Source organism: Staurois parvus, unplaced genomic scaffold (genome assembly GCF_062004578.1).
Source record: "Staurois parvus isolate SC_StPar_1 unplaced genomic scaffold, SC_StPar_1.0 ptg000436l, whole genome shotgun sequence".
Taxonomy (NCBI): Eukaryota; Metazoa; Chordata; class Amphibia; order Anura; family Ranidae; genus Staurois; species Staurois parvus.
In genome coordinates, this window is record NW_028318232.1 from 6,499,783 (window position 1) to 6,524,806 (window position 25,024).

The following is a 25,024-nucleotide window of genomic DNA, read 5'->3' on the forward strand; positions in this document are numbered from 1 at the left end:
TGAGATGCAAAGACTTTCAACCCATGAGGAACAAAAGATTGTAGATGCTTTGACAAAACTGCTTACAAGAAACAGATTTATAGAACTGAGAAAGCTCTGAAATAAAGTTTCCTGTTTCCTTATTGCAGTGAAGGAAAAAAGCACATGTGGACTGTGCACTGTCTGTTCTGTAGGGCTATATACAGACTCTCTAACACTTTCAGGGACACATACTTTTAGCTGCTATTTCGACAATGCAGGGCAATAAATTGACAGCAAAGACTGGTACCAATTAGAGCCAAATTATGAACTCAATGGCAAAAAAATACAGGCCTGATAGTTCAGATGATAATTTTATTTTTTATTTAGGCTTAGTTTGGTTAAGGGTTAAGAGGCAGTTAAGCTTGTGGCCAGGCCTTTCTCTGCCTGAGAAATGTTTACATATTTTTACACAAACTAAATGCGCATTTTAAAAAAAAAAACGTAAAAACCCAAAACATTATTAGAATATTCAATAAAACTATAACATCACATTTGTTTAACCGCCTCCCGCCCACCATATAAGGTAATGATGGGCGCAAGGCGGTTCTCTCGTTTTGGGAGGATGTCATATGACGTCCCCCCACTCTAACCGCGTGTGCGCGCCCCCGGGGGCACGCAGTGCGGCGATCGGTGGTGCGCTGTGTCCCTGGGGCACAGCGGATCACCGATCAACGGAAAGAGCCGAAGATGTCAGCTCTGTCATGTGATCAGCTGCATCCAATCACAGTTGATCGCATGTAAATAAGGAAATGCTGGTTATCGGCATTCCTCTCCTCACAAGCTGTCCATGCTGAGGCATTACTCAGAGGGGACATGTACACTGATCATCAGGGCACTGATGATCAGTGTGCCCTGATGATCAGTGTAGCCCCATCAGTGCCACCTGTTAGTGTCCATCAATGCCACCTGTCAGTGCCTACCAGTGCACATCAATGCCACATATCAGTGCCCATCTGAGCTGCCTTTCAGTGCCACCTATCAGTGCCAGTCAGTGTCACCTATCAGTGCCAGTCAGTGCCCCCTTTCAGTGTGCATCAGTGCCGCCTATCAGTGCCACCTAACAGTTCCAGTCAGTGCCACCTAACAGTGCCAGTCAGTGCTACCTATCAGTGTCGCCTATCAGTGCCATATATGAGTGCTGCCTCTCAGAGCCCATCAGTGATGCCTGACAATGCCCATCAGTGCCACCTACCAGTTCCTCCTCATCAGTGCCCATCAGTGCTGCCTATCAGTGCCCATCAGTGCAGCCTATCAGTGCCCATCACTGCAGCCTCATTAGCGCACATCAGTGAAGGAGAAAAATCACTTATTTACAAAATGTTATAACAGAAACTAAGAAAAAACATTTTTTTTTCCTAAATTTTCAGTGGTTTTTGGTTTGTTTAGCAAAAAATAAAAAACCCAGAGGTGATTAAATACCACCAAAAGAAAGCTCTATCTGTCTCAAAAAAATTATAAAAAAGTCATACGGGTACAGTTTTGCATGACCACGCAATTGTCATGCAAAGTGCGACAGCACTTAAAGCTGAAAATTGGCCTGGACAGGAAGGGGGTATAAGTGCCCGATAGGCAAGTGGTTAAATATATAATAGTTTATTTTAGTGTGTTTTTAATATATCTTTTTATGTATTAAATATGAAATTTTATATGTAATAGATTATAGAATAATATATAGTTTTGATGAAATTGTGTTTTATTGATGTCAAAGGGATAAACATCAGTTTGGAGTGGGTTTGGAGTTCATTGGACAGCTTGTTTCCTTTATTTTGCAGTGGGGTCCAGTGGGTTATTATGCACTGGTGCCTTTTATTTTCTGTGGTTGCTAGGTGACCGATAAACACATTTGTCTATAAAAATGAGGCTTAGACGTCACACCAGCTTATCCTATGAGGAAGTTACGCTATTCATCACGAAACGCGTCAGTAGCGTGGTTAGTGACGTCAGGACGCCAGAAGTGCGGGATCAGTTATTTTACTTCTGTGATGCCGGACAGATGTTTCTCCTTAAACGGGCAATCTTTGTTATTATTGAACAAGAGATTATTTTTTGTGCACGGAACCAGTGCACTATATTTGTGAGTACATTTTGAGCACCCTTTTAATACATTTGTTTTTAGTAGGATACTATGCCATGAGGTATTTCCGTTCTTTCCCTGAATCATATATGACCGACCGAATCATCTATTTGGGATCGTGAGATATCAGGAGTTGTTACCCATATGATTGGGAAAAGTTTGTCTTTGACCTAATCATTAGGTGGAGGTAAACGGCAGCATTGAGCAGAGTGATGGTGCTGCACGAGGAGATTGGGAGTACTTTTATTTCTGTGAATGAAGATACTGCACTGCTGACACTTTATTGGATCATGGGAATATATGGTTTCTATCCTTCTAATGAGGACTGCATGAACACTTACCTTTTATATTTATTGCAGATTTATTTTTAATGGTTGGTATTTTGCACTTTCTTATGGTTTTGCATTTTGAATAGTAATTCTGATGTTATTCACTAAACACTAGCTGATATATTATTTTTTGGGAGAAGTAGTCATGTTTTAGTTGAGCAGCACTATTTTGGGAAAGTACACTATCCCAGAGTCACCCGAATCACTTCTATAAGAAAGCTGTCAGTGTGCTGAAAAAAATGTAAACAAACTCATAGCTGCTATTGTGTTTGTGAGTTTATGTACATACCCGTTTTTTACATACCTGAGTTTTTTTTACAGACTATAGATGGTCCAACAGGGACTCAGATCCCCCCCACCTCCTCCACTAATGTGAGTAGAGTAAAGTTATTTAATGGATTACACTGCATGTAACATGATCTCTTAATGGGGGACAGAATCCTGTTTGTGTCATCAGACTTTCCCCTAGACATGTGCAGTTTCTTTTGTTCCGAATCAAAATTTGGACAAATTTTTTGGACAAATTTAAACGAATCTGAAATAATGAAACAAAATTACATCTGAAAATCGAATCAAATTTGAAAAGGAAATTGAAATTTCAAATAGAATAAATTTGAATTCAAATCGAATAGATTACAAAAGAATAGAATAGAAAATAAAAGAATAGACTACAAAAGAATAGAAAATAAAAGAGTAGAATAGCAAAAACAATAGAATAGAATGAAATAGAAACAACATAACCGTCTTCCGAATTTTGAATAGAATAAATGTGAATAGAACAGAATAGAATAGAAAAAAATAGAACAGAAAAGAATAGAATAGCAAAAATAAAACGGTCTTCTGAAATTCGAATAGAATAAATTTGAATTCAAATAGAATAGATTATAATAGAATAGCAAAGAATAGAATAGCAAAAACAATAGAATAGGACAAAATAGAAAGAATATAACCGTCTTCCAAAATTTGAATTTCAGATAGAATAAATTTGAATAGAATAGAAAAAAATAGAAAAACAATAGAATAGAACAGAATAAAACAGAATATAACCGTCTTCCGAAATTCAAATTATAAATAGAATAAACTTGAATTTGAATGACAATTTTAATTTTCCGTAAACTCGAATTTGAATAAACAAAACAAATTCCGAAAATGAATTAAATGAATTTAACTAAACAAAATTATATAAATAAATTGAAACAAAACTAATTTTTTGTTCTGCACATGTCTAATTCCCCCCATTCAGAGATACCAAGAACATCTAAAGACAAAACATTTTCAAAACATTTTTGGTAAAGTTGTGATGTAGTCACAAAGCCATGTGAACACTGAATTTATCTTGTACTGATTTGAACAAAATTACCACAGTATTAGTAATGCACTGATGTGAGAGGCGCAACAGAACAGCTATCACAGAATGGCTAGTGCATACATTGTTTACCAGTTTCAATTACTGGAGGCATGCTAGTGCTTGAAGGATGGTGATATAATACTATGTAGCCTGTGACACAGCTTCTTGTTGTATGAGGCTGCCCACTTTTCTTTTCTCAGGCTTCAGAGTGTAGTGTACAACCTGTCCCTTCTCATCTAGAACCTCTCCCTGCTCTATCAATCCTGTCCCTAGACAGTGGGGCTCTGTCTCTATCCTCACTCACACTCCTGGTTTGCCCAAACGCCTTTTATGAGGTCTCCTCATCAAGAAGGCCACCAAAGATCTCGCAGAATTTCAATGTCAAATTGAAAAAAACGTCCTCCTCAAGATGTTGTTCTCAATGGACTAGAAGTGCGCTGATAAGCGCACTCTTATGCAGGCCATAGATGGGTCGAAAATCGGCTGATTTTTCGGCCGAAAATAAAATCGGCCGATTTTCCGATCGTTAGTGGGCTATTTGTTCGACCGTTTTTCGGCATTTTGGCAGATTTTTTTATCGGTAAAGTTGGAAAAAAATCGGCCGATTTTCGCGGCAATGATGGGCAAATCGGCCGATTTTTTACCGTTAAAAAATCTGCGCATGAGCAGTGACCTGCAAGAGGAAGACAAAAAGAAGAAAAAGAAGAAGAGGAAAAGGAAGAAGAAGAGGATGATGAAGAGGAAGAAGAAGAGGATGATGATGAAGAAGAAGAGGATGATGATGATGAAGAAGAAGAGGATGATGATGATGAAGAAGAAGAGGATGATGATGAAGAAGAAGAAGAAGAGGATGATGAAGAAGAAGAGGAGGAGGATGATGAAGAAGAAGAGGAGGAGGATGATGATGAAGAAGCAGAAGAAGAAGAGGATGATGCTGATGAAGAAGCAGAAGAAGAAGAAGAAGAGGATGATGATGATGAAGAGGAAGAAGAGGATGATGATGAAGAAGAGGATGATGATGAAGAAGCAGAAGAGGATGATGATGAAGAAGAAGAAGAAGAGGATGGTGATGATGAAGAAGAAGAAGAAGAAGAGGATGATGATGATAAAGAAGAAGATGAGGAGGAGGATGAAGAAGAAGAAGAAGAAGAAGAAGAGGATGATGATGAAGAAGAAGAGGATGATGAAGAAGAAGAAGAAGAGGATGATGATGAAGAAGAAGAAGAGGGTGATGATGAAGAAGAAGAATCAGAAGAAGAAGAGGATGATGATGAAGAAGAAGAAGAGGATGATGATGATGAAGAAGAAGAGGATGATTATGAAGAAGAGGATGATGATGAAGAAGAAGAAGAGGATGATGATGAAGAAGAAGAAGAGGGTGATGATGAAGAAGAAGAAGCAGAAGAAGAAGAGGATGATGATGAAGAAGCAGAAGAAGAAGAGGATAATGATGATGAAGAAGAAGAAGAGGATGATGATGAAGAAGAGGATGATGATGAAGAAGAATAAAAAGAAGAAGAGGATGATGATGAAGAAGAAGAAGAAGAGGATGATGATGATGAAGAAGAGGATGATGATGAAGAAGAGGATGATGCTGATGAAGAAGTAGAAGAAGAAGAAGAGGATGATGATGAAGAAGAGGATGATGCTGATGAAGAAGTAGAAGAAGAAGAAGAGGATGATGAAGAAGAGGATGATGATGAAGAAGAGGAAGAAGAGGATGATGATGAAGAGGATGATGATGAAGAAGAGGAAGAAGAGGATGATGATGATGAAGAAGAAGAAGAAGAAGAGGATGATGATGAAGAAGAAGAGGATGATGATGAAGAAGAAGAAGAAGAGGATGATGATGAAGAAGCAGAAGAGGATGATGATGAAGAAGAAGAAGAAGAGGATGGCGATGATGATGATGATGAAGAAGAAGAGGATGGTGATGATGAAGAAGAAGAAGAAGAAGAGGATGATGATGATAAAGAAGAAGAAGATGAGGAGGAGGATGAAGAAGAAGAAGAGGATGATGATGATGAAGAAGAAGATGATGATGAAGAAGAAGAGGATGATGATGAAGAAGAGGGTGATGATGAAGAAGAAGAAGCAGAAGAAGAAGAAGATGATGATGAAGAAGCAGAAGAAGAAGAAGAGGATGATGAAGAAGAAGAAGAAGAAGAAGAAGAGGATGATGAAGAAGAGGATGATGATGAAGAAGAATAAAAAGAAGAAGAGGATGATGATGAAGAAGAAGAAGAAGAGGATGATGATGAAGAAGAAGAGGATGATAATGAAGAAGAAGAAGAGGATGATGATGAAGAAGAAGAAGAGGGTGATGATGAAGAAGCAGAAGAAGCAGAAGAAGAGGATGATGATGAAGAATAAGAAGAAGAGGATGATGATGAAGAAGAAGAAGAGAATGATGATGAAGAATAAGAAGAAGAGGATGATGATGATGAAGAAGAAGAGGATGATGAAGAAGAAGAAGAAGAGGATGATGATGATGATGATGAAGAAGAAGAAGAGGATGATGATGAAGAAGAAGAAGAAGAGGATGATGATGATGAAGAAGAAGAGGATGATGATGATGAAGAAGAAGAGGATGATGAAGAAGAAGAAGAAGAAGAAGAAGAAGAGGATGATGATGATGAAGAAGAAGAAGAGGATGGTGATGATGAAGAAGAGGATGATGATGAAGAAGAAGAAGATGAGGAGGAGGATGAAGAATAAGAAGAGGATGATGATGAAGAAGGATGAAAAATAAGAGGAATTCCAGTCCGGCAAAAAAGTGTCCCTGCAGAGAGCTCTGCTATTTCTTTGACAGTTCTTTGACATTTACAGCGGTTGCAACATTGTATCTATTTGTTTCCGAATAAAAACATCTGTATCCTAAATGGATACAAATAGATACAATGTTGCAACCGCTGTAAATGTCAAAGAACTGTCAAAGAACTGTCAAAGAAATAGCAGAGCTCTCTGCAGGGACACTTTTTGCCGGCTGTAGACGGGATGAAAATCGGCCGATTTTTTTTTACCATTGCTGGTAACGTCGGCCGCTTGAACGACCGATTTTTCGTTTTTTAAAAGAAAAATCGGCCGTTTTTCGACCCATCTATGGCCTGCATTAGTCCATACACACATCCTCCAGCTTTGTAACTGAAAACCTGTATGGAGGTATGGGTAAAAAGCTGTAGGGAGAGTGTGCAGAAGCACCTGCCATCCACTGATTGTGATGCAATGCTTTACAGGCTCTTATAATAAAAAAGAATAAATTTACTTTTTTTTCTGCAAAAAATATTTGCATTTAATTTTTTCCTTTATGGTGAACTTACCTGTATGGATGAATTTTAAGGCTTAGAGTGATTGTAAAGGGATTTTTAAAAATAACATACATGTCATACTTACCTGCTCTGTGCAATGGTTTTACACAGAGCAGCCCCGATCCTCCTCTTCTTGGGTCTTCTTCCAGCATTCCTTGGTCCTCCCCTCTTCAGAGTGCCTCCATAAAAAGCCACGGACTCACTCCCAAGCCAGGCTCTATGCGTCCATTGACACACACAGCATGGCTTGTCCCTGTGTGATGGCTCCTGCTGCTTCCTCCATGTCCAATGAGGAGAATGAGAGAGGAGCGAGCCATTGCTCTCAGGCGCAGCCTGAGATTGGACTCAGATAGTATTTAGGGGGTCTATGGGGAACTGACCACAGAAGGTTTTGCAGAGAATGCATTTAGATAAAAAACTTTCTGCATCTACAACCACTTTAACTTAAAGGATACATTACAGTGTCAGGGAGAAGAATAGGTGAATTCAACTATAATAATGTCAGCCAAAATGAAATGAAACAAAAATATAATAGTGAAATAAAAAAAAGGGCCAAATGAGTTGTAAACTGGTACTGCTAAAAAGTGTACCTGGATAAATAATACAACCAAGATCAACAATACAACCATCAGTCCCTCCCCTCATGCCAGGGTACTAGGTGTAATCCTAGACTCCCACCTGTCCTTTCAGCCCCAAATCCAATCACTCTCCAAATCTTGTAGACTTCACGTCTGCAACATCTCCAAGGTACACCCGTTCTTAACCTCTGAAACCACTAAGCAACTTATTCACTCCCTGGTTATCTTTTGCCTTGACTATTGTAACTCCCTCCTCATTGGCCTACCGCATCACAGGCTATGCCCTCTTCAGTCTATCATGAATGCTGCTGCCAGACTCATTCACCTTACTAACCACACCATATCTGCCATCCCTCTCTGCTAGTCCCTCCGCTGGCTTCCCATTGCCCAACAAATAAAATTCAAAACATTAACAATAACATATCAAACCATTTATAACTCTGCCCCAAATGACATCACCAATCTTGTCTCCAAATATCACCCAAACAGTCCTCTCCGCTCCTTCCACGACCTCCTGCTCTCTAGCTCCCTTGTCTCCTCCTCCCATGCTTGTCTCCAGGACTTCTCCAGAGCCTCCCCAATCCTCTGGAACTCTCTACCCAAATCTATCAGACTATCGCCTACTCTGCCCACTTTTAGGCGATCTCTGAAAACCTATCTCTTCAGGAAAGGCTATCCTGCCTTCAGCTAATAACGGAATCTTCTATTCCTCCTACCAGTCCATCCCCCACAGTTACTACCTTTTGTACCACCAGTCCCTCCCTCTTAGATTGTAAGCTCCAAGGAGCAGGGCCCTCCTAACCCTCTTGTATTGAACTGTATTGTTGCTGTTTTGTCTTCCTATATATTGTAAAGCGCTGAGCAAACTGTTCGTGCTATATAAATCCTGTATAATAATAAATAGATTGAGAAAAAGAAAACGAAACCCATGTCCAGAGAATCAGTTGTAGGAATTCTGATTCAGGTATATAACCTAACTAGACACATATTTTTTATTTATATCCATTTTTTACACCTTCTTCCCTAAAACTGATTCCTTGGTCTTTGCATAATATCATTCATTACCCATTTTGTAATGTATTTCAAAATTGATGTTCAACCTTACAAATATTTATATGTGCATCTATTCCTGAGGAAGTGAACAGGGTTTCACCAAACGCATCAAGTTTTAGGATGCATTTATTTAATTTATTCATGTATTAATATTTGTAATATTGAAATTTTATATGAAATGCATTATGCAATTACTAAAGATCAGCTTGATAGTATTGTATGTGTTTTTTTATGCTATCTTATTAGAACTGCATTTATTCACCGAAAAATGTGTTTACTATGTATTCATTAGTTGTGTATGTTGCTCCTCATTTAAAGTCCCAAGACAAATTAATATGTTTGGAAATATGTTTGAGTAGGGTTGGAGGCGCATCACAGGGTGCATCAGACCACATATTTTATAATTTTGTCGTAGAATAGTAAAAGTATTCACACATGCACAATATGATAATAGAAAATGATCAAACAAACACCACACCCATTCAATCCAATCAACCGAATCCAATCACATCTGATGTCATAAAATATGTTGCAATCACCTAATGGCCACACTTGGCAGGTAAATTTGGAAAGCAGAAATGAACCCATCTGTAACTTTCAATACTGATTATGTACAATGTACGCGGTTTGTGGCCAGAAAGCTCAAAAATAACTCACCCTCCTTAGTGATGTTAAAGGGAGATCTGCACAGCATTCCAACATTTTACTTATCAGCCTCTCTAATTCACTATATTGTACTGGTGTACTGAGATGATCCTTCCTGTAAAGAAAAATTGTAAAAAAAAAATTATAATTTAATCCCATGGTCAATGATATTTATTAATTTTCAAGTAAAGATACAGAGGAAACCAAGCATTTGTTACATACATTTAAAGAAAGAGAAAAACCTGCGCAACAATAATATGAAGGACTGCAGCTACCCCAATATTTGAATACCAAATATACACAAATAATCCAATAATAGGTGCTCTGTGCCTTTAAACCAAAATCATCTACAAAGTGACAGAATATTCACATAAGATATACATGTGCAAATTTAAAAGGCTATACCAAATCAAATAAAGTGCTTATGTGCCATAAATATAAACATTTCATATATGTTCCGTGCCAAATAGTTCATAAAAAAGTGACAAAAAAATGAAAAAATTTGGTAAATATGTGGTAACAATTCAAAATATAATAAATAGTTTATAAGCTTCCAATTTGTCCAAAATATCATATAAATAAGTGGAAATGTAATAAATAAATAAATAAATAGTATAGTGCTTGTGTGATTGATGGCTTCAAACTTTACCACTTACGCTCAGAGTGCCATGCATCTTCACAAGTGTGTCCACTGCCGCTTTTTTTGCGCACCTTACCAGAAGCTGCTAACTTCCAAATTATAGGAGGTTAAACACAGCATGTGAAGAAACACCCTCTGGTCTCAGAAAACAGCAGCTCAACTATCCAGTTACGGAAGCTGGGTTCCCAACTAGATGTCTCTCTATTGCTCCACAGCTCACTTGCACTGCTCACCCTAGGCATACGTGTCATTTCTATTGCTCTCAGTGTCCTCCAAATCTCCAAATTCCTTTTTTTAGCTGCTGTGATCTGACTTCCTGTTAGAGTGTGGCTATGTTGTTCTCCATGGTCCCACTGTATGTAGGAACATAGCCAACCTCTCTTGTTCACTCCATGAATGTTTTCAGTCTGTATGTTTAAGTTAAGTTAAGTTTCATGGCTTGTGATTTAGAATAATTAAGCTTGATTCCTGAACTGGTAGAAACATATTGTAATAATTTCAATAGGTTTGGGATATAAACCATAGGAGTAGGGAGCATCAAAATGTCATCTGCAAATAGTGTACATTAATGTTATCAATTTCCTGTAGCTATACCTTATATGTCAGAATTTTCATTTTTGGCTATAGCCAGTGGTTCAACGGCCAATATACTGTAAATAGGATAGGAGATAGAGGACATCCTTAATGAGTGCTTCTATGGATACACACCGTTTGAGCTCTTAAACAGATCTAATAGCATTGGGATTATTGTAAAGGCATTTTAAAATCACAATGAACTTGGGTCCAATTACATTTTTCTAAAATAAAAAAAGAGGTTTCTCCAAAATAATAATAAAGTCAAATGCTTTTTGCAGGTCGAGGAGTAAAAGCATATCCCATCTATTGGTTTTACTATCACAGTTTGTTTGAACAATAAAAACTAGCTCAAGTACATGCCTGCTTTGGTGGGATGCTTGGTGGCCAGAAACAAAGCTGACTTGATCTTGATGTATATATTGTTATATAAAAGAATACATTCTATTAGCAAATATTTTAGTTAATAATATAAGCTTGTTGCTGGTAAGGAAAATAAATTAATAGATCCTTTTTTTTCTTTTGGGAGAAGCCAAATTATCTGTGGAAAGAATGGAATTCCCATTTCTAATGCTACTGAAGCAATCATTGTGATGTATAGCAAAAATATCTACAACTTTGGTATTGTATATCCCAGAGAATCTTTCGAGTCCTGGACCTTTGCAAGGTTTAATTGTTTTATAGTTATTTGATTTCTTCCATTGTAAATGGACTATCAGCCTTGGATTTCTCAGAAGAAGATAAGATTTGTATATTCAATTGTTCAAACTGAATTTTGATTGATCCAGGGAATATCTGATTGCCTCATGGTGGATCAGGAAGGATTTGTTTTTTCCCACTGGAGTGAATTGGATCTTGCTTTATTGGGTTTTTTTTACCTTTTTCTGGATCAACTATGGGTATAGGAGGGTATGTACGGAGGCTTTCTATTTGTGTGTGTTTTTTTTAATTACCGTATTTTTCGCTCCATAAGACGCACTTTTTTTCCCCCAAAAAAGGAGGGAAAATGTCAGTGCGTCTTATGGAGCGAATATAGAGCGGCCGGTCCGGTATTTCCACCGCCGCCGTGTCAGAATACCGGGCCGGCCGCTCAGCTCTGCAGTGGGACCTTACCTGTTCCTCTATCCAGCGGCGCGCTGTCTTCCCGGCTTCTGTAGTGTGCGTGACAGCCGGGTCCCAAGTGCGCATGCGCAAGAAGCAGCGCTGTTTGTGAATGGTAAGGCGGTACCTGGGACACATGACAGATCCCAGAAGCCGCCGGACCAATCACAAAGCGCAGCGCTTCTCGCGCATGCGCACTGGGAATCCGGCTGTCCGACGAGTGCCCACACTACAGAAGCCGGAAAGACAGCGCGCGGCTGGATAGAGGAACAGGTAAGATAAAAAAAAAACTCTGCGGAAGTGGGAGCGGGTACCTGTCAAATTCAGGTACCCACCCCCCACCTCCCCAAAGGTCAGCAGTCATCTCCTGTACTGTCCACAGTCTCTGGTCATCCCTGCACTGTCCGCAGTCTCTGGTCATCTCCTGTACTGTGTCCGCAGTCTCTGGTCATCCCCTGTACTGTGTCCGCAGTCTCTGGTCATCTCCTGTACTGTGTCCGCAGTCTCTGGTCATCTCCTGTACTGTGTCCGCAGTCTCTGGTCATCCCCTCTACTGTGTCCGCAGTCTCTGGTCATCCCTGTACTGTGTCCGCAGTCTCTGGTCATCCCTGTACTGTGTCCACAGTCTCTGGTCATCCCTGTACTGTGTCCGCAGTCTCTGGTCATCCCTGTACTGTGTCCGCAGTCTCTGGTCATCCCCTGTACTGTGTCCACAGTCTCTGGTCATCCCTGTACTGTCCGCAGTCTCTGGTCATCTCCTGTACTATGTCTGCAGTCTCTGGTCATCTCCTGTGCTATGTCTGCAGTCTCTGGTCATCTCCTGTACTATGTCTGCAGTCTCTGGTCATCTCCTGTACTGTGTCTGCAGTCTCTGGTCATCTCCTGTACTGTGTCCGCAGTCTCTGGTCATCCCTGTACTGTGTCTGCAGTCTCTGGTCATCCCCTGTACTGTGTCTGCAGTCTCTGGTCATCTCCTGTACTATGTCCGCAGTCTCTGGTCATCTCCTGTACTATGTCCGCAGTCTCTGGTCATCTCTTGTACTATGTCCGCAGTCTCTGGTCATCTCCTGTACTGTGTCCGCAGTCTCTGGTCATCCCTGTACTGTCCGCAGTCTCTGGTCATCTCCTCTACTATGTCTGCAGTCTCTGGTCATCTCCTGTACTATGTCTGCAGTCCATTAGTTCAGAATTTTTTTTTCCTGTTTTCTGCCTCTAAAACCTAGGGTGCGTCTTATGGTCAGGTGCGTCTTATGGAGCGAAAAATACGGTAATTGAACTAAATGGAATAGCATCTTTGTTCAACCTAACAAAATATGTAACTATTTTTCAGCTAATTTTGTGGGAATTTTTTGTTTCAAGTAAGGTGATTTGTAAAATGTTTTAAATTCCTCAGTAATGGATTAGAGGTTTTGTGTTAAAGTTCCACTAGAAGGATGTAATTTAGAAAATGTTACAATATTAGGCCTAGGACTGAGTTTTCAAGGTCTATCTCCCTGGGTAAAACTTGTGTCTGTATCATCGCAAAGATTTACAGTATCTACAACAGCTGTCAAACATACGTTCAAAGATGTTCTGATTTCTTCTATTTTAGATCCTAGGTTTTGTTAAGGATTTTTTTATCTTAAAGTAATAATTTCAGTTCAATCTCTTCAAGTTGAATAGTCTTGTCTTTTTTAATTCTGAAAGCCAGTTGTAGTATTTTTACCAGAAATGCTTTATGAGCTAATAATAATAATTAGTAGCATATGAGGTATCTTCTGAATTATTATTTTGAAAGAATGTTAGAATTTCATATTCAATAGGTTAGATGAAAGAAATGTCATTGAGTGACAATTTGTTTAAATGGCAGTGAAAATTAGCCAGTTTCATCCACAAATTAGAAATAAGAAGCTGTACTGGTTAGTGGTCCAACCAAGACTGATAAAGTCTTAGCTTCAGAAGCAAAGGGAAGAAGTGATGAATAAACTAATATATGGTTTATACATGAATAACTTTTGTTGACATGTGAGTAATTTCTTGTAGAAGGATTAAGATTCCTCCATGTGATGAATGTCATATTGGGATATAGAAAAGCTAATTTATGGCTTTTGGAGGGTTGATTAATTTTAGGTTGATGAGGGGCTGATTTATCTAAATATGGACCTAAAGTTAGAGTTACCTCCTATGATAATTTGACCCTCCGCTTGAGGAAGTAAAAGAGAAAACATTTAATGGAAAAATTCAATTTGTTTAGTATTGGGAGCATAATTTGAAATTTTGGATATTGTGTGATAGTGGATGATTTCAACAACCATTAAAAAAAGTACATCTTTATCCTTTATGGCAGGGGTGGGCAACTATGGCCCTCCAGCTGTTGTAGAACTACAAGTCCCATGAAGCATTGCACAACTGACAGTTACAAGCATGACTCCCAAAGGCAGAGGCATGATAGGAATTGTAGTTCACCAACAGCTGGAGGTCCATAATTGCCCACCCCTGCTTTATGGTAATCTTGAGTCATGAAAGGTACTTTTTTTGTATATACAAATTGCAACCCCTCTATTTTTCATTGGGCTGCTAGACAAATAGAACATAGAATAATTATGGTGGAGGTAAGATGTACACATGTTTGGAAGAAATGTGTTTCCTGAAGTAATAGAATGCCAATTTTCAGGGAATTACAATATCATAATGCCAAAGTTCTTTTATTGAGAGCAATTAGATCTTTTTTGATATTATGGTTTAATAGTTTATAAACCTCTGTAAGACACAGGCATACCATAGCAAAGTAAGATATATACGTTATGCTACAGAATAAGTAGAAATTATAACATAATACCCAAACAAATAAAAGGAGGTGAGAATTGTGGATAGGAAAAAAATAAAAAAAGAGGTGGAGAATGTTGGGCAGAAACAGCCCAAATATTAAAAAAGGAGAATAATATAATTATAAATATGTATACAAGTAAACATAATGTACTAAGAATAATATTTTTAGGACCAAATGTTAAAAGCATTAAGTCTGAACTCATTTTCATTAAAGGATAAGTTCACCTTTGGAACATGTTGCATGCTCCACCCATTTTTAGGGTAGAACATTTAACATATTTCCATAGCGCAGCCAAGCCCAACGCCACCCCTGACAGATAGTACAGGGATAAGTTTCCCCATACCATCTGTCAGATTTGAAAACAGCGCAGCTGTGTGGGGCTCCGCCCACATGGCTACGTCACTCATTCACTGTGTTCTGTGAATGAGTGCCTACAAGTCCCAACAGCCTTAGCAGCTGTTGGCTTATAGTTTTCAATGAACTATCATGGTGCTGTGGAGCGCCGTGGTAGTTCATTGAAGCTTCCTGTCAAGTATATTTGCTTGCTCATACATCCCGTACAGCAAACAGTCTGCAAGAGACCTGCATGGCATCAGCGATCTACTGATCTACTTTACCAGCAAAAAAATGTGCATTTATTATTTTTGTCCAAAAGATGAACTTATCCGTTAACAATAAAAATAAGTCTACAGCGTACTTTGGGAGGCAAAGTTGTTATGTGTCCTTGAATAAAGGAGATACTGTATATTGTATGCTTTTGAAAAAGTAAACATGTTATATATTTAATACAGTTAAGGTTGGACCTCCCTCCCCCTGATAAAACCCACAACAGCATGCATCTCTGCATGCTAATGTGAAATCACCTAACACTTTTTTTTTATTTGCCTAACTTTCTTGTGTCCACTTCCTTGTTTCCCTAAAGGCACTGATAAAGTAGCTCCAGCCACACTAATGCTAAGACAACATCACCAGTGCCTTCAGGGAGATCAGTATTATAATATAGAAATATTAAATTGTCCTTTGAGTATAGTACAAATTAAATCAATTTCCTTAATCTTACTTTATACACTACGTCTATTCAGTATTAAGGAGGGATGTTATTTTGAAAATATGGATAGGAACAGTTTTATCCTGACAAGTAGTTCACATCATCCACTGTGGCTCAAAAATGTTTCAAAGGGACAATTTGTACATATTAGGAGAAATTGTGTGGAAACACAGGATTATGTTGATCATGCATTGGTGCTTAAAAATAGATTTTTGGAAAGGGGGTATAGAAAGGATGTTTTAGATAAAGATATTAGGGAAGTAGGGCAAATGGATAGACAATTATTATTACAACAGAGGAGGAAAGAATCAAACTTTGGTTGTTCCTTTATTACTGGTTTTTCTGCCCAGTTTTAAGATATCAACATTGGCACCTTGTTAAAGAGGGACCCTGTTTTAACTAATATCTTGATGATAACCCAGCTATTCTTTTTAGAGAAGTCCCAAACTTGTGGAATAAATTAGCCCTTAATGTGCTGGACCCCTGAGTAAGGTTTCTTTGTTTAGGGGATTAAATGGTTTCATCCTTGCAATAAATGTGCCATCAGCAAGGTAAATGGAATACAGTATTGTATGCTAAAGTCCTTCTTTTCTAACTACAGTGAAAATAGGTTCAGCCTTAATACCTTTGTTTCGTGTCATTCAGATCATGTAGTATATCTCTTGCAGTGTCTGTGTGGTCTTCAATATGTAGGTAGGACCACGCAGACACTGTAAGTATGTTTGAGAGAGCATATGTATATTAGAAATAGATTTAAGGTGCATAGTCTATCTGCACATTTTCGCACACATCATAATAGGAACCCTAGAGGGATTACATTTATGGAATACACAAATAATGTCCTCATTCGAGAGGATGCAATAAAACATGAGAAATCTCTAAAATGGAAACCAGGTGAATTTATGAGTTGAAAATGTTCATACCACACGGGTTAAACATAGGATCGGACATCAACAGTTTTACTGCTACTATATAATTAAAGGTTTATGTTTATAGATTATAATTAATCACAGCATGCACATATATTCATTTAAACTTTGATGATTTATACACTTTTGAGGATTAGTATATATTTGTTACATACAGTATGTATGAAATTATGTTTGTATTGATTTACGATGAACGTCATAGTATATATAGGTTTAAGGGAAATACGCTATATTGTCAAAAGTATTGGGACACCCCTTCAACTCATTGGATTCAGGTGTTTCAACCACCTTCATGGCCACAGGTATATAAAATCAAGCACCTAGGCATGCAGACTGCTTCTACAAACATTTGTGAAAGAATGGGTCTCTCTCAGGTGCTCAGTGGATTGAAGCATGGTACCGTAATAGGTTGCCACCTGTGCAATACGTCCATCCATGAAATTTCCTTGCTACTAAATATTCCACAGTCAACTGTTAATGGTATTATAACAAAGTTTAAGTAACTGGGAACGACAGCAACTCAGCCACACAGTGGTAGGCCAGATAAAATGACAGAGCGGGGTCAGCGCATGCTGACGCATACAGTGCACAGAAGTCACCAACTGTCTGCAGAGTTACAGTAATAGCTAAAAACCTCCAAACTTCATGTGGCCATCAGAACAATAGTGCGTAGCATAACAGTAGTGCGTAGAGAGCTTCATGGAAAGGGTTTCCATGGCCCAGCAGCTGCATTGAAGCCTTACATCACCAAGTGCAATGCAAAACATTGGATGCAGTAGTGTAAAGAGTGCTGCCACTGGACTTTTGAACAGTGGAGACATGTTCTCTGGAGTGACGAATCATGCTTCTCTGTCTGGCAATCCAATGGTTGTGTCTGGGTTTTGCAGTTGCCAGAAGAACTGTACTTGCCTGACTGCATTGTGCCAAGTGTAAAGTTTGGTGGAGGGGGATTATGGTATGGGGTTGTTCTTCAGGAGTTGGGCTTGGTCCCTTAGTTCTAGTGAAGGGAACTCTTGAGGTGTCAGCATACCAAGAGATTTTGGACAATTTCATGCTCCCAAATTTATGGGAACAGTTTTGGGATGGTCCCTTCCTGTTCCAACATGACTGCGCACCAGTGCACAAAACAAGGTTCATAAAGACATGGATGAGCAAGTTTGGGGTGGGGGAACTTCACTGGCCTCAACCTAGTAGAACACCTTTGGGATGAATTAGAGTGGAGACTGTGAGCCAGGCCCTCTTGTCCGACATCAGTACCTGACCTCACAAATGCACTTCTGGAAAATTGGTCAAACATTCCCATAGATACACTTTTAAACCTTGTGGACAGCCTTCCCAGAAGAAAGAAGAAAACAGGTTGGGCAGAGCTACACATGCTGATGATACATGCTGTATGCTCGGGTGGGGAGAAAGTGTTTTTATATTTTTAAGAGCAATTCCTTAACCAGTATTTATTGTGGTCGTTGAAGAGGTTTTTTTTTTTTAATAATAAAAAAAAGGTATTAGACTATCATGGTATTATCTCTGGGAGATATTTGCTATTACCAATATGGATACTTCCCGATTTGTTGCCAAATTTCCATAAAGCACATAGTGACCTCTACAAGCACTGTCTGGATGTCTGGTAAGTTTACATCTTTGCAACCAGGTGGAGGTGGTGTTGCTGTCTCATTTTTTGGATTGATATCAAGGTCACTTTCATACTCTTTTGGCCTCTTCTAATATTTGAGGTCTTGATAACTTGTGAGCTGTAGTAGTGGATAAAAGGACAAAGACTGTCCTATTGCACTTACACAACGTTCAAGAAGTCTCACTTCTAGTGCTGCAACTTTGTCGATATAGTTCCCCATCAGGTCCACCTTGCTTTAGATCGACAGCTCATGGCAGTGGGCGGATTTGAAAGTCACTATTGGACTGTATAATGACTCTCAGTCCTCCATCAAGCTCTGCCCACCCAATGACAAGTCATTTCCCAAATATGGGCATTGCCATAGTTGAACAATTACATCACCTATATCCCAAGCCCTTTGTTTATTATTATTATACAGGATTTATATAGCGCCAACAGTTTGCTCAGCACTTTACAATATAATGGGAAACAATACAGTTTAATACAAGAGGGATTTGAGGGCCCTGCTCCTTGGAGCTTCCAATCTAGGTTTACATTTAGTTTCGGTCTGGCGATCACCCAGGCAGCTAACTGGGGCCAAGGATACAAGACTACTGTCACGTACCTGATTGGAGACTGAAATGACGAGGTCGGCCTCACTTGTGTCACTAGCCCTGACCCCACTGGACGTGGAACAGAGGGTGTCTAGGGACCAGGGGGACAAGAGCGCCAGCAGATGTTGTTTGCAGCTCTTGTAGTTGGAGACTTTGGTAGACTGATGAACCTCCGATTCAGGCACAGTAGTGATATGCAGAGCTGGTATGGTAGATCGCCAGGTGTGCACCAGAGCAAGGCAGGAAGCAGGAAAGGGAGACAGGAGCAGTGTCAAAGGAATAGCCAGGGTCATCAACGGGCGGACAGCGAGGTACCAAATCATAAGCAAGCCAAAGTCAGGAGCAGATCCGAAGTCAGGAACCAGTATCAAGCAGGAGAGTAATCAGAGTCAGGTCAGGAACAAGCTGGGTCAGCAACAAGGAAATCACACAGGAACGAGCAGGAAACAGGGAACAGCTGAAGACCAGCCAGCACTCAGCACAGACAGAGGCACCTTTTAAATAGTCCGTCTGGCGCCAATCTTCGCCGTGCGTGTGCACGTGCATGTGCATGATTGTGCATTTTTGTGCGCATGCGCCAGCCGTCTCATGGGAATTTCCTTACATTGCCCCCCCCTTAGTGGCAGCCTCCAGATGCCTACTAAAGCTTGTTTTTCAGGATGAAGGTGAAGGTAAGCTCGAACTAATCGTGGAGCATGGACATTAGCGGATGGTTCCCAGGAATTATCCTCTGGACCGTATCCTTTCCATTTGATGAGGAACTGGGTCTGACCACCCCTCTTTCTATAATCCAGGATAGCCTCCACCTCATATTCTTCATCACCTTCGACCAGCAGTGGAGCAGGAGTCTCTGTATCTCGATTTGGAAATATACATGGTATAGTTGGTTTTAACAGGGAGATATGGAATACTGGATGAATCTTCATATTCTTGGGTAGTATTAATTTGAAAGCCACAGGGTTAATTTTCTTAAATGTAAATAGTCCCAGGTAACTTGGACCAAGCTTCTTTGAAGGACAGTTCAATTTTAGGTTTGTGGTAGATAACCATACCTTATCTCCTGGTTTCAGATTTAGGTTGCCCCTTCTTTTTCTGTCAAAATATTTTTTGTTACTTGCTTGAGCCTCTAAAATAGTTTTTTTGCAGTATTTGGCCATTCCTACTGAGGAAATCCATCCTTTCTTGTACTGCCGGGACAGCGGGTTCCACCGGTATTTCAGGAAGGAAGGAAGGGTGATATCCATAGTTGGAGTAAAAAGGGGACTGTTTGGTAGCAGAGTGGATGGAGTTGTTGTATGCAAATTCAGCTAACGGAAGGCGAGACACCCAGTCATCCTGTGAATAAGATGAGAAACATCTTAGGTATTGTTCCAGGATCTGGTTTGTCCTCTCCGTTTGTCCATTTGTTTGGGGATTATATGCAGAAGAGAAGTGAAGTTCGATCTCTAGTGCCTCACACAAAGCTTTCCAGAACTTAGAAGTGAACTGTACTCCCCGATCGGACACGATATTGTTAGGAACACCATGTAATCTTACTATTTCTCAGATAATAGCAGAAGCAGTCTCAGCGGCAGAAGGAGTCCCTTTCAAGGGAATGAAGTGAGCCATCTTTGACAGACGATCAACCACGACAAAAATAGTGGTGAACCCTTCAGATGGGGAAAGCTCTACAATAAAATCCAGAGAAATCATACTCCATGGCTTTTTGGGTACTGGCAGAGATTCCAACAGGCCCCAGGTTTTGGCTTTATCAGACTTGTTTCGAAGACATACTGAGCAAGATCTAACATAGTTCTTACAATCCTTCATTAAGTTTGGCCACCAGAAAGAACGGGAGACCAAATTTGAGGTATGTAAATTTGTTCCTTGTGAAGGTACAGACCGTCTCTTAGCTGAAGATGCATCTCCAAGGGGGGTGGATGATCATCAACCACTTCCCTTATTTGTGCTACAAGGTCTGTTTGCAGGAGTAAAAAGTTCTTAGCTGGCAGAATCGTGTTAGGTTCGGATAGTACAATTGGGTCATGAAACATCGTGAGAGCGCATCGGGCTTGTCGTTCTTTGATCCTGGACGGTATGTCAAGTGAAACACAAAGCGGGAGAAGAACAGTGCCCATCTTGCCTGTTGTTGCCTTAGACGTTTTGCAGTTCTCAAGTACTCTAGGTTCTTGTGATCCATAAAGATGAGGATAGGGTGTGAAACTCCCTCCAGCAAGTAGCGCCATTCCTCAAGGGCTGCCTTGATAGCTAACAGCTCTCTGTCTGCCACATCATAATTCCTTTCAGAGGAGCTTAACTTTCTAGAGAAGAAGGCAACAGGGTGAAGGAGGGATTGGAGTCCCTGTCATTGTGACAATATAGCTCCAACAGCATTTTCAGAAGCGTCTACTTCAAGGACAAAGGCTAAGGCAGGATCTGGGTGCAGAGGTGAACAAGGTTTTTAATCGTTCAAAGGCTGCTTGAGCCCTAGGAGTCCCCTTGAAAGTAACATGTTACCTGGTTAACTGTGTTACTGGTGCAATGATCCCTAAAACGTTCTTAATAAATTTTCTGCAAAAATTGGCAAATCCCACAAAACGTTGTACTGTTTTCCTGTCTCGTGGAATGGGCCATTCTAATACAGAGGTCACCTTCTGGGGATCCATAGCAATGCCATCGGGGATGAACACAAGTCCGTGGAAATCAAAAGTCTGTTTCTCGAACTCACACTTTTCAGCTTTGGTATAGAGGTGATGTTGGCGTAATCTATTGGGAATCTTCTTTACATGATCCCGGTGTCATTCAATTGAGCTGGAAAAGACTAGGATGTCATCCAAGTAAATGATAATAAATAAATCAAGATAGTCCTGAAATATATCGTTCACAAAGTGTTGGAAGGTTGCTGGGGCATTACAGGGGCCAAATGGCATCACCAGGTATTCAAAATGCCCAAAGTGTGTTCAAAAGGCCGTCTTCCATTCATCCCCTTCGCGAATTCTGACTAAATTGTAAGCGCCTCTCAGATCCAGCTTTGAAAAGACACATGCCCCTCGTAGCCTTTAGAACAATTCAGGAATCAGGGGAAGAGTATAGCGATTCTTGACTGTTATTTTATTCAGATCACGGTAATCTACACATGGTCTGAGGGTATGATCCTTCTTCTCGACAAAGAAGATGCCAGCTCCCGCTGGTGATGTAGAGGGCCGAATAAACTCTTTTTCCAAGCTTTCATCTATAAAACTCCGGAGGACCTCTAATTCCAATTCGGAGAGGGGGTAAATTCGCCCAAAAGGAATTTCAGCACCGGGCAGAAGTTCAATAGGACAATCATAACGGTGGTGCAGAGGAAGAGCATTGGCACTCTTTTTGTTGAATACATCCAGGTAATCATGGTAAGCGACAGGAACGAGTTTCATCGTCTCAGAATCAGGATGGATACTAAGAAGAGGAGTTACTGTGCATGGTTCCTTTGGAATGCAATGGTTCTGACAATATGCGGAAGGTAAAAGGATCTCCCCAGAAAACCAATTGATGGATGGGTTGTGCGCTCTTAGCCAGGGCATGCCGAGGATGACCGGAAATATTGGTGAAGTTATGACATCCAGACATAGAAATTCCTGATGTCCCGAGGAGGAGTGGCAGAAAATTGGCATAGTCTCTTGTGTCACAGGACCAGAACTGATACCAGAGCCATCAGCCAGATGGACCGAAAGTCTTTGTGTCTTAGTACGGAGGGGGATCTTATTTTGGTTAGCGAAGGTCGAATCCATGAAGCAGCTATAGGCACCAGAGTCTATAATTGCTGGAACAGTAATAGTTCTTTCAGCAAAATTGTAAGTGAAGGTGGAAGGAGAGGTGCATTTTACTGGTTCCTTGGGGGTGCATCATATAGAACCAGCTAGGAGGAGACTTATGAGGTCTCACTGGACACGTCAGTACATAATGACCTGCATCACCACAGCAGAGACAGAGGTTGGAGTTTTGTCATCGAAGACGTTCAGCAGAGGATAATGGTGGTCTCCAGAAGCTCTTTCTAAGAGAATTATGATGCCTTCTTTTACTGGGGAGTATGTCTGATGTGACAGCAGTGGTTGAGGGATCAGGAGTCTCCATCTCTGAGCATATCAAGACACCCCTGTTAAATTTTTCATCCCGTCTTTCCCAGATCCGTCGATCGATTAGAATGCCAAGGTTTATCAGGTCCTCTAGCCTGGTTGGTACCCCAACTTGGGCAAGCTCATCTTTCAGGGTGTTAGAGAGGCCAAGGCAAAACTGATAGCGGAGAGCAGACTCATTCCATTGAGTGTCAGAACTCCATATACGGAACTCACTGTCTTATTCCTCTACAGACCTTGGGCCCTGCTGTAGCTTGCTAAGCATAGATTCTGCAGTCTGACGAAGGAAGGGATAAGCGTAAAGTTGTGACATCGCTGAGAAAAAAGAGTCCATTGAAGTCAGAGCCAGATCATGTTGATCACGAAGGTGGTGTGCCCACGATTGAGGTTCATTCTGAAGGAGTGAAATAATGAATCCCACTCTGGTGCTTTGTGATACAAAGGTTCTTGGTAGCAGATAAATATAGCTCACAGGAGTTACGAAAGGTTCGAAACTTCCTGCGATCTCCCGTGAAAAACTAAGGTATTGAAAACCCGGGGTTCCGGGGGAGGAAAAGTTCCATGAATCATGCTGAGCTCTGTCTGAGTAGTTATGTCTGAGACTGCAGAGGGACCCATGGCTGTTGAGACATCTGACTTGGTGGGTAGTTGGTTTTCCATGTGCTGAAGGTTTCTTTGCAAACTCTGCACCATTTAAGACAAGGCAAAGATTGATTGACAGATGTCCCCCATTGCAGAGGCCTCCCCTTCAGACTCCATCACTGGCTGACTGGTACTGTCACGTACCTGACTGGAGACTGAAATGACAAGGTCAGCCTCACTTGTGTCACTAGCCCTGACCCCACTGGAAGTGGAACAGAGGGTGTCTAGGGACAAGGGGGACAAGAGTGCCAGCAGATATTGTTTGCAGCTCTTGTAGTTGGAGACTTTGGTAGACTGATGAACCTCCGATTCAGGCACAGTAGTGATATGCAGAGCTGGTTAGGTAGATCACCAGGTGTGCACCAGAGCAAGGCAGGAAGCAGGGAAGGGAGACAGGAGCAGTGTCAAAGAAATAGCCAGGGTCATCAACAGCGAGGTACCAAATCATAAGCAAGCCAAAGTCAGGAGCAGATCCGAAGTCAGGAACCAGTATCAAGCAGCAGAGTAATCAGAGTCAGGTCAGGAACAAGCCGGGTCAGCAACAAGGAAATCACACAGGAACGAGCAGGAAACAGGGAACAGCTGAAGACCAGTCAGCACTCAGCACAGGCAGAGGCACCTTTTAAATAGTCCGTCTGGCGCCAATCTTCGCAGCGCATGTGCACGTGCGTGTGTGTGTGCGTGATCGTGCATTTCTGTGCACATGCGCATGTCTATTCGCCAGCCGTCTCACGGGAATTCCCTTACAACTGTGCAGCAAGCTGTCGCACACATGACAGCTTATCAGCATGACGTGACCAGACACAACCCTCTAACTACTGACATACCTTTGTATGCCAGCGCAGAGCTAGTCTTAATTACTGCCACTTTCCTAATGTGAAAACTGGTGGTAATTCTATTATAGCGACAGGTTCCTAAAGTGGATGTAGTTAAAACTGAATTTGCTGCGCACGTCAGTAAAGCAACAGAAACTGGCACAAATATTTGCCTGGAAAAGGCGCTTCTAATTTTTAAGGAAAATTGTTATTTGGAATTTCCCTGCCTGTATGATGTCAGGTTTTGTAACCACAGCTTACTTTAAAAATGCTGATATTGCTCTTGCACCTTCAATTGCTACTTCCAGAATAGAGCTGCTTACTGCCTCCTGAAGAACACTCGCAGCTGCTTTAAAGATTCCAGGATTAGTAAATAGTTTGATTTCAACTGGCTGTCTGCAAGACCACAACAGAAGAAAATTACCAGTGTGTTTTAATAACTGTTTCAATATACAGTTCAATAAAAACAATTTACTATAAGTTCTAAAAGAAAAGTAATAAATGTAAAAGCTTATCAATTGTTTTAAAAAAATGCATCTCAGTTATGGGAATGCAACAGATGTGTTTTTTTAATTTAATCCTAGGTAGCCTGCATGTTGCTTCTGGTTTTCTATAAATGTTGCCTAAACTCCAACACAGCACAATAAACAGAAAGCAGAGGCAAGAGCCTAATATCCAAACTTGTGTATGATTACATAAAGGAAAAACATGGCTGGCCTACAGACCGGGGCTGACTGGTCTCTGTAGGCAACATTTTGCACTCTTCTTTGCCCGGATTGTATTAATAAGATCTT

The 25,024-nt window shown here is 40.5% G+C and overlaps 1 protein-coding gene across 1 annotated transcript in view; it reads right to left on the reverse strand.

Annotated features, from left to right (window-relative positions):
• Positions 1-25,024, reverse strand: part of MEI1 (meiotic double-stranded break formation protein 1) — a 576,193-nt gene that overhangs the window by 362,580 nt on the left and 188,589 nt on the right. The window contains exons 11-13 of the mRNA XM_089687729.1: positions 24,492-24,626; positions 9,369-9,471; positions 4,048-4,056 (exon numbers count right to left, since the gene is read on the reverse strand). Coding sequence (XP_089543855.1) covers positions 4,048-4,056; positions 9,369-9,471; positions 24,492-24,626 — 247 coding nt within the window. The remainder of the gene's footprint in view (positions 1-4,047; positions 4,057-9,368; positions 9,472-24,491; positions 24,627-25,024) is intronic.